The 10,924-nt window shown below is 42.0% G+C and overlaps 1 protein-coding gene across 1 annotated transcript; it reads right to left on the reverse strand.

Annotated features, from left to right (window-relative positions):
* Positions 1-696: 696 nt before the first annotated feature.
* LOC311132496 (serine/threonine-protein kinase SBK1-like) lies at positions 697-10,692 on the reverse strand (the record flags this gene model as incomplete). Its single annotated transcript, XM_084165777.1, has 7 exons — positions 697-1,500; positions 1,625-1,827; positions 1,939-2,083; positions 6,468-6,638; positions 9,419-9,514; positions 9,624-9,784; positions 10,677-10,692. The coding sequence occupies 7 exons, from the start codon at positions 10,690-10,692 to the stop codon at positions 697-699; spliced, it is 1,596 nt and encodes a 531-aa protein (XP_084021903.1).
* Between the last annotated feature and the right edge of the window lie 232 nt (positions 10,693-10,924).

Below are 10,924 nucleotides of genomic sequence, written 5' to 3' on the forward strand. Positions count from 1 at the left end.
CCAGCTCTAGAAAGATTCTTGGTGGTTCCAAACATCTTCCATTTAAGAATGATGGAGACCACTGTGTTCTTGGGGACCTTCAATGCTGCAGAATGTTTTTGGTACCCTTCCCCAGATCTGTGCCTCCATACAATCCTGTCTCGGAGCTCTACGGACAATTCCTTCGACCTCATGGCTCATTTGCTCTGACATGCGCTGTCAACTGTGGGACCTTATATAGACAGGTGTGTGCCTTTCCAAAGCATGTCTAATCAATTGAATGTACCACAGGTGGACTCCAATCAAGTTGTAGAAACATCTCAAGGATGATCAATGGAAACAGGATGCACCTGAGCTCAATTTCGAGTCTCGTAGCAAAAAGGCTGAATACTTGTAAAGGTATTTCTGTTTATTTTTATTTTTAATACATTTGCAACATTTTCAAAAAACCTGTCTTCGCTTTGTCCTTATTGGGTATTGTGTGTAGATTGCTGAGGATAAAAAAAAAAAATACATTTTAGAATAAGGTTGTAAAGTAACAAAATGTGTAAAAAGTCAAGGGATCTGAATACTTTCCCAAGGCACTGTATATTGTACAATGTCTTTTTAAGCACCAATGTGACACATTAGAGGATATGTATAGTCTTCTGGGAGGTCAAAAATATTGTCTCTTTCACCTCTGAGTTTGTGAGTTCATGATCGTGTGTCGCCACTCCTTTATCCCTCTCCCCTTCCCTCCCTCTCTTTCTCGTTCCTGATTACCTCTCGCCCTCTCATTTTCTTCCTCTCCTCCTCCAACCGTATCTTCTCCTTCTCCTGCAACCAGTCTCCTCCGAGGTAGCCCAGCACATCGTTGGGCCTACCGCGAAGCCCAGGCTGCGGGTGGAGTAGTGCCTGGAAAAGGGAGCAGGCTAGTGGGGTGAAACAGGTAAACTGGGGGGCGACCGGATGGGATTTTCTCTCGTTCAGATTCCGCTTGTCTTCATCCAAACTCATCATGATGTCCTCGTCTTTTCCTTCCCCCCATATGTCTCGTTCATCGTCCTGACCATCTTGATCTTTCTGCTGGTCAAACCACTCTTTGTACTTGATGTAGGAGCGGTCGTTGGATGCGGTCTGCATCCAGGGTAGACTGCCAGTCAGCATGGCGTAGATGAGGATCCCCAAGGCCCAGCAGTCTGTACTGGCCTCCACCGACACCCACACCCTCTTGATCTTGTTGTCCAACCCATTTCCTCCATCAGGTTTTGAAGCAGTATTATGGCTACTATCCTCCAACTCCTTCGCTATCTCTGCCTCGGGCGTACAGTAAGCAGAGCTGTACCACACACCAGGTATCTTGGTTCCTGTGGCCTTGGCCATGCCAAAGTCGCCCAGTTTGACCCAGCGGCAGGCAGCGTCGACCAGGAAGATGTTCTCGGGCTTGACGTCACGGTGGACGAAGCCCAGGGAGTGGAGGTGCGTTAGGGCACCACACAGCTGGGAAACCACCCTCTGGACACAGTCCTCCTCCATACCCACCTGAGACATAGAGAGGCACAGTTGAACTACATTTCCCATTCTGTTAGTTACCAAAATTTCATAAGAGAATACTGACAAATGTCTCATGGGAGTGGAAGTTCTTCACACATACTGTATATTATACCTCAGGGACAATGACGTCGTATAGATCACCGAAGAGGCTGGCTTGCTGGGCGAAAACGTAATGTGAGGGGGTGGAGAAGGCAATGCCCAGGGACTTGGTCAGGGACGGGTGGGTGCAGAAGGAGAGGGAGAGGTTATACTCTCGCAAAAAGGAAAAGAGATTTGTAGAATCACGAGGAAAGAACTTCAGGGCCATTGGAGTTCCTTGAGGGAAGGAAGAGAGAGAAAAGTGATCAGAACAAAAGAAAGAAAGAAATTCTGGAGATATGAGGCCAGGTAAACTGGGTTTAGGATTAAAACAGACCCATAGTTTACCTCTTTTTCTATGTACAGCCAACATGACCTTCCCGTACGACCCCTCCCCTAACATCTTGACCACCTGGAAGTGGTCCGAGGTCTCCAGTGATGTAAGCGACTGGGCTGTGAGATGGCACATCTCGTCCAATAGTCTCGTGGCAGCCTGCGGAGATGGGAACATAACAGATATCTGTCATGATGCTTGTCGTCATGACGATTTTGGCAGCACTAAACCAGATGTAAACACATCCCTTTATAGCACAATGAACAGCTTGATGGACAGTTTTTGGACACCTCCCATTTCAACAAAGCCTTTGATTTATTCTGATTGGTTGTTGTCTTTTCCATTGATTGGCACCAGGAGGGCGATTGTGGGATTTTTCTGTATTAGCCGACCGGATTGACCCCAAGACACCCCATTAGTACATAGAGAGCCATGGATATCCAACCAAGGATATATATGTCTCTGTGGCATAGCTAGCTCCACAGGGGTAAACCCAGCACAGACCCCTGCCAACACGGCATTACCTGAATAGCCTGTAGGGACATGGACTTAACACCTTGGTTATGTATGCACACATGACTGTAAGTCGCTTTGGATAAAAGCGTCTGCTAAATGGCTTGTTATTATTATTGTTATTGTAGCTTTGTGTTGGGTGAAAGAGAGTCGTGTGGTTTGGGATTAAACTTGTCCTGTCCTGTACCCCACTTCTGTCTACTACTCAATATGGATTACAATAGTGGAACATTCTGTATCAACAGTGTAAGCATAAACAGTCTGGATTGATATGAATATGAATCAATATAACGGGTAAATGCTTTATAAAACCTATCATGAACAAGCATTAGTAAACTGTTAATAAATAGGTATTTCATTATTTAAAAACATTTATAAGCATTCATACGCATTACAAGGATTCCAATTCATAAGCTTTTATAGCATTTATAATCATTTAATAAAGCATTTAAAAACATGTATAAGCATTTACAATGGCTTATGCATGAAAATTATTATAAAGTGTTACCCCCCCCCCCCTTATATAACAGTGCAATAAAATAGTACTTTTTATTAATACATTTAGAAGAAATGTATGAAGTAAAACTGGATTAAATCCATTTCAGAACAAGTCAGCATCTTAGAAAACTTCTATCAATGTCTACCTAAACCTTGATGAATCTTGGCTGAAAGAAACACATTGCTCCTAATTCTTTCTTGGTTTCAGAGGAAAATGGGGTGAGAGGATGGCTTACTTACTGTCATTTTGGCTCTGTGGTTGACTTCAGTCCCTTTCACAGTGATATTGTGATGTTCCTCACAGACAGGTTGCAGTGAATCTGTATCCCTGCCTGTTGTGGAGGCCAGTCAATATTTTCTGTCAATCAACAAATTAACGCCTGTGTCTATCCAAACACTTGTCTAGACACTCTCTCTTTTTCCACTCTCTCTCTCATAGATAGTGGACACACACATTCTCTCTCTCTCGCTTTCTCTCTCGCTTTCTCTCTCGCTTTCTCTCTCGCTCTCGCTTTCTCTCTCGCTCTCGCTCTCGCTCTCGCTCTCGCTCTCGCTCTCGCTCTCTCTATCTCTCTATCTCTCTCCCTCCACGCTTGCAGCATTTCCCCTTTGAAGAGGAGCGAGAGAGGGCATGCCACTCTGACAAACCTGTGCTTGGATAACCATCTGTGTGTGACCTGTGCTTAACAAGCGGCACACACTCCATCACAGGCTTTCCAATTACTACCTCTTTTCCTCAACTTTTCCACTTGTTTTGTGCCTCTTTCTTTCTGTCTTTCTGTCTTTCTGTCTGTCTGTCTGTCTGTCTGTCTGTCTGTCTTTCTTTCTTTCATTCATTCTTTCTTTCTGTCTCTCTCTCCAACTCCCTCTCTCCCCTCATTTGACAAACCGAACAGCTGAAGGGGGTCACACACCAAAACAGCTTTATAGTGCGATCCTCTCGTATCTTGAGTGCCTGCCAACTCTATTTCCTCCAGCTTGCCAACTATCTAACTATCTCCCCCACCGCCACCCATCGGACCACCAGCTATCCTGCCCAACATCTTTTCTAACCCCTCCAGCCCCCCTTGGGGGATACATTTCTCTGCGACTAGCATTACCACGCAACTTACAACTGTACTGTCACTTTAGCTGTGTTAGCAATATGTCATCAGTGTTACATGTTCATGTGTAGCAAAGTTCTGGGTGGCACTTCATTTAAAGGGTACCTACATAAGGACTTCATAACACAATCATAACCTATACATAATGCATTCATAAGCAGGTCATAAGCACTACTGCGGGGGGAGCAGTTAGCTGGTCTGTGGGTGGGGGCAGGAGGGGGGACAGGGGGAGTAGGTAGCTGGTTAGTGGTGGCTGTTCAGCAGTCTGATGGTCTGGGTGTAGAAGCTATTGGCCAGTCTTTCAGTTTTTGCCATGATGCTCCTATACTGCCCGTGTCTGAGTGATGGAAGCGGGGAGAACAGTCCGTGGCTCAGGTGGCTGGGGTCCCTGATGATCTTCTTAGCCTTAGAACACTGTGAGGGCCATCGGGGACGGCCTGAGGTTGAAGAGGTTGAGGTTGTCGTGTCTTCTTCACCACGGTGTCCGCATGATTTGACCATTTCAGCTGCTCTGAGATGTGTACGCCAAGGAACTTGACGTTTTTGACCGTCTCCACGGCGGCCCTGTTGATGAGGATGGGGGCGTGCCCAGCCTGGTTTCTCCTGAAGTCCACAATCAGCTCCTTTGTTTTGCTGACGTTGAGTGAGAGGTTGTTTACCTGGCACCACACCGTCAGAGTGCCTACCTCCTCCCTGTAGACTGTCACGTAGTTGTTGGTAATCAGGCCTAGTACTGTTTTGTCATCAGTGAACTTGATGTTAGAGTTGGAACTGTGTGAGGCCACGCAGTCATGGGTATACAGGGAATACAGGAGGGGACTGAGGACACACCCTTGTGGGGCCCCCGTGTTGAGGATCAGTGTCAAGGAGATAATGTTGCCTACCTTCACCACCTGGGGGCAGCCCGTCAGGAAGTCCAGGACCCAGTTGCATAGGGAGGAGTTCAGTCCCAGGGCCGTGAGTTTTGCAGTGAGCTTAGAGGGCACTATGGTATTGAAGGCCGAGCTGTAGTCGATGAACAGCATCCTCACATATACATTCCTTTTGTCCAGGTGGGTAAGGGCAGTGTGCAGTGCAAGGGCGATTGCGTCGTCCGTGGATCTGTTGGGGTGGTAGACGAATTGGAGTGGGTTGAGTGTGTCGAGGAGGGAGGAGGTGATATGGTCTTTGACCAGCCTCTCGAAGCACTTCATGATGACGAAAGTGAGTTCTACGGGTCGGTAGTACTGCTATGAAAGCATTATAAATGTGTTGTGAAGTCATTATGTAGATACCATTCAATTAAGTTACGCAAATAGTATGTCAGTTTGTGTATAGAAATGCAGGACAACATGGTCATATATCACTGTCTTTTATTTTAAATGGGTAAATCCCATGGATATTATCATGTATTTTTATAAAAATATGTGATGCCAGCATCACAAATATAATAGGCTCAGATATGAGACACTTGGTTAATAAATAACTGTACATTCAGTAAACACAATACAAAACAGGGTCATAGGCTCGTTCAGATTTAGGGTTAGGGTTAACCCTAACTCAATCACATTATTCAGTAACAGCACTGTAATAAGGATATTATAAATGACTGTATATTAAAGAAATAGAATTTGCATTTCAACATTTAAATGAGCTAAGACTAAAGGGTGAGGTAAAAAGCAATTGACCTTATAGAGTGCATTATGTTTGAAAGAATGACATGTTACAGTAAGCTGAATCTTAGATACTCAAGTTGAACACAATTCGCATTCACAGTAAGTAAGCGTACTTAGAAAAGTAAAACCTCTAGTTAAATTGAATAAGTTAACAGTGCTTTGGAGAAAGGCATTTGTTGTTGCACAGAGTAGGAACCTAGATGACGGGAAACTTTATGTCAAAGGCCCTGAACCTGTGACCTAAGGAAGAGCAGCACTCTGGTAGACCATTGACAGTAGAATCTTAACTGTTCAGGAATCTTGTAGGAGAGGAGAGCCACATCCCAGGTTGTGAGTTGTGTTGGGAAGCAGGGAATGGAAATCTGGGGTAGTGTGCATGCAATCTATAATGGGGGAAGAAAGGGTGTGGGAAAAGTTAGAATGTTGCGAACTAAGAATCTTATGTTACTGTCAAATATAACATCTGAACATACCACAGTGAATTATCAAAATCCAAACAGCTTTTCCATATTTGTTATATTATATAGATGTTCTTTCCACACAGTGACTAAGCTAAGATGCTTGGGTACATTAAGCTTTCTACCATTGACATTAGTCAGCTCTTTTTGTACCACTTCAGCTTTGTATCACATTGATCTGAGTGGAGTACAATGACATTGCCCATATACTCTGACCTAAGGTTGGTTACATTTTCCCTCACTTATGGATAAGGTTAGGAATTTGAGCGCGTAAGTGGATCCTAGAACTGTACCCAGAGTATATTGCGCTACCTACCTGCTTTAGTGCAGTCGAACAGAGGCTTGAGAGATTATGCAGGCCTTTAGTGACCTCTACTGTCTTGGGAGAGACTGGCAGGCTCATATTGACTCGGACATCAATCAGCCAGTCAACGTGCAGTTTAAAGGAGCAGAGATCGGTGTAAAGTTGTGAGAGGGAGTTGTTTAGCTGGAAAAGGGAAGAGAGGGCGACAAGTTGTGAATTCCAAAGACTGGGGACTTGACACTGTGTTTTAAACGCATTTTTAGTACAACGTCAAAAAATCTTCTGAAAAGTGTTCCTGGTGAATTTATAAAGCACCCCTGAAGCATTCCTCACAATAGATTAAATAAACTGAGCAGTGATGAATTATGGAATACATTTATGTTGCTTTAAGTCACTACATTTATAGAACTTTATGTCACTTTCAGATAACTGGTACTGTATACTGCTCCTTGCAAAAGTATTCAGACACCTTGGATTTCTTCACATTTTGTTGTCTCACAAAGTGGGATTAAAAAGTATGTAATTGTCATTTGTTGTCAACAACCTACACGAAATACTATATAATGTCAAAATGGAAGAAAAATTATAACTAAAAAACAAAGATGAATACAAATTAAATAACTAGAATATAGTTGTTGCACAAGTATTCAACATGTTAGAAACACCTTTGACATAGATTACAGCTGTGATTCTTCTTGGGCAAGTCTCATAAGAGCTTTGCACACCTGTATTGTGCAATATTTGCCCATTATTCTTTTCAAATTCCCGTTTCTTTTCATCCTGAAAAACTCCCCAGTCTTTGTCGATGTCAAGCATACCCATACCATGATGCAGCCACCACCATGCTTGAAAATAAGGAGGCAGTTACTCAGTGATTTGTGTTGGATTTGCCCCAAACATAATGCTTTTAATTTAGGCCAAAAAGTTTACTCTTTTACCGTGTTTTTTTGCAGTAATAATTTAGTGCCTTGTTGCATACAAGATGCATGTTATTTTCTATGATCTTTTCACTATGTCATTTACGTCATTATTGTGGAGTCACTAAAATGTTGTTGATCAATGGAATCATGGTGACATCCCTAAGCAGTTTCCTTCCTGTCCTGCAGCTCAGTTCAGAAGGAAAACTGCATATTTGATGTGTCTAGGTGGTTTAATACATCAACCTCAGCATAATTATTAACTTGACCATGCTTAAAGATATATTCAATGTCTGATTTGTTATTGTTACCCATCTACCAATCACTGCCCTTCTTTATGAGGCTTTCGAAAAGCTCCCTGGTCTTTGCAGTTGAATCTGTGCTTGAAATTCAATACTTGACTGAGGGACATTTACAATTGCGGTAAAGGAAATGTTTTGAAATTAATTCAAAATTAAAAGCTGAAATGTCTTGAGACATTGGTATTAAACCCCTGTGTTATGGCTGGTCTAAATAACTTCAGCAGTAAAAATGTTCTTAGCAAGTCAGATAATAAGTTGTATGGGCTAACTCAATGTGCAATAATGGTGTTTAACATGATTTGTTAATGACTACCCCATCTCTGTACCCCACACATACAATTATCTGTAAGGTCTCTCAGTCGAGCAGTGAATCTCAAGCACAGATTCAATGACAAAGACCTGGGAGGTTTTACAATGCCTCGCAAATAAGGACACCTATTGGCAAAAAAAAAGCATACATTGAATATCCCTTTGAGCATGGTGAAGTTATTAATTACACTTTGGATGGTGTATCAATACACCCAGTCTCTACAAAGATACAGCCGTCTTTCCTAACTCAGTTAACGTAGAGGAAGGAAACCGCTCAGGGATTTCACCATGAGTCCAATGGTGATTTTAAACATTTTACATTTACATTTTAGTCATTTAGCAGACGCTCTTATGCAGAGCGATTTACAGTAGTGAGTGCGTACATTTTCTTAATTTCTTCCCATTCTAAACCAGTTCCAGAGTTAAATGGCTGTTATAGCAGAAAACTGAGGATGGATCAACAACATTGTAGTTACTCCACAATACTAACCTAAATGACTGAGTGAAAAGAAGGAAGTCTGTAAGGAATACAAATATTCCAGAACATGCATCCTGTTTGCAACAAGGCACTAAAGTAATACTGCAAAAAATGTGGCAAAGAAATTAACTTTTTTGTCCTGAATACAAAGCATTATGTTTGGAGCAAATCCAACACAACACATTACTGAGTACCACTCTTCATATTTTCAATAATGGTGGAGGCTGCATCGTGTTATGGGTATGCTTGTCATCAGCAAGGACTAGGGAGTTTTTTAGGATAAAAAGAAAAGGAATAGAGCTAAGCCCAGGCAAAGTCCTAGAGGAAAACCTGGTTCAGTCTGCTTTCCAACAGACACTGGGAGACAAATTCACCTTTCAGCAGTCCAACAACTTGAAAGGCAAGGCCAAATATATACTAAAGTTGCTTACCAAGACAACATTGAATGTTCCTGAGTGGCCTAGTTACCGTTTTGACTTGAAATTGGCTTGAAAATCTATGGCAAGACTTGAAAATGGCTGTCTAACAATGATCATTAACCAACTTGACAGAGCTTGAATAATTTTTTAAAGAATAATGGGCAAATATGGTACAATCCAGGTTTGCATAGCTCTTAGAGACTTAACCAGAAAGACTCACAGCTGTAATCGCTGCCAAAGGTGATTCTAACAGGGGGACTCAGGGGGTTGAATACTTATCTAATCAAAATATATTAGTGTTTTATTTTCCATAAAAAATAAAAAAATAAAAATCTTCCACTTAGACATTGCAGAGTATTTTGTGTCGATCATTGACAAAAAAAATGACAATTAAATCCATTTTAATCCCACTTAGTAACACAACAAAATGTGGAAAAAGTCAAGGGATGTGAATACTTTCTGAAGGCACTGTAGTTATTTAGAGAGAGACAGATAAAAGCATGCAATAAGGACTGGACTTGAGAAGACTGATACATACCTTTAGTGAACTGAGGTGATTTGCGGTGTGCTCCATCTCTGGAAGAGAGTCTAGGTTGTACTCCATAAGCTCTATACCGCTGAAATCCCTTTCACTCTAAATTAAGAGGACATAGATAAGAGTTATATTGGATGGTCACAGATTGAGAGTATGTTGACTAGCAATAACTGTGCTGTGCCTACTAAACTATGGTCAACTCACTCACCTGTAGATTACTTGTCAGCATCTGCAGGCTTCTCATTTGCTGGACCATCATTGTCAGATGGGCACAGAGGGGGCACTTGATGGTGGGGCGTGACCATGAAAGGACAAGCAGCTGGGCCAATAGCAGCAACAGGAGGATAGACTGTGTGGAGTCCAGGCACACTGCAGAGATAAGAAATCATTGGATCAGGGTTACATTCAAGATCACAGCATTCATCAACGTCTCAATATAGGTTTGTTTTGAACAATAGGTTAAATTGTCACCGTTTACAATGCCATGCAACATTATTAAACAATTGCTAAGTGGTGATTCAATAGCCTGGTACCAGACCACATGGTAGGCCTACATTAGAGTGAGTGGACACGCTGATCGTTTACCACCTTACAGGTTTTTGTCTTCCCAGAGAGCAAGAAGCCATTATGGAAACAGATATTTATTTTAACTTGGCCACTCCCCCCTTCACTTTGGTGCAACATGCCTTTATCATGAGATGCCATATGCTACCATGAGCGGGAAATACATACACATGATAGCTTCCATTTGAAAAAGAGGTTGCGTTTGAAAAAGGGGTCCTCCAATCAGCATGGAGTCCCACTGTTTCATCATTGACTCATCAAGCCGACAACTTCAAATAACCTTTTCTAGACTATGTGGTTATTCCTAGCAAGCATTATGGCTCTGAGTCTGTACAGTAGCCTAGTGATTCATTTGATGCTATCAAATCATGAAATTACAAGCATTGATGTCAACTGTTTTCCTAGCCCGCAGACTGTAACCAACCCTTCATATAAATCACCAACCAGAACTAAACAAGGTATTGCAGTTCAAGCCAAGTCATTGATCAAGAATGCTGAATATGTTGTGGTAGACATTTTACCAGGAGTGAGATGGAATCTGTCTGAACTACATGTTGATGACCAGTACATTGCCAGTAGAATAATACAGTAGCATATAGATCCCCTATACAATTCTTATAAGCCATTATCAAAGGGCTTCTTTAACCATTAGTAAATTTACCCCTATACCACACAGGCAATGTTATTCAAAGCATACCTGGGGGGGGGGGCATTACTAACAAATCTGATTCAACTAATCAATGCTTGAGAAACAGGGAAACAGGACAACTTACTAATGTCAACTTAGCCAATTTATAAGGAGGTCACCATTTCCTGTGCAGTCATTTCATTTAATAGAAAAATGTATTTGTTATTTCATTACCTGATTCATCTTTAAGAGTCTATTGACGCACATGTGAGTCAATCTAATTGGCATAATAAAAGAAAGTACATTTTTTCCCCTCA

The sequence above is a fragment of the Coregonus lavaretus genome, assembly GCF_964263955.1.
Source record: "Coregonus lavaretus genome assembly, chromosome: 7".
In the NCBI taxonomy this organism is placed as follows: Eukaryota; Metazoa; Chordata; class Actinopteri; order Salmoniformes; family Salmonidae; genus Coregonus; species Coregonus lavaretus.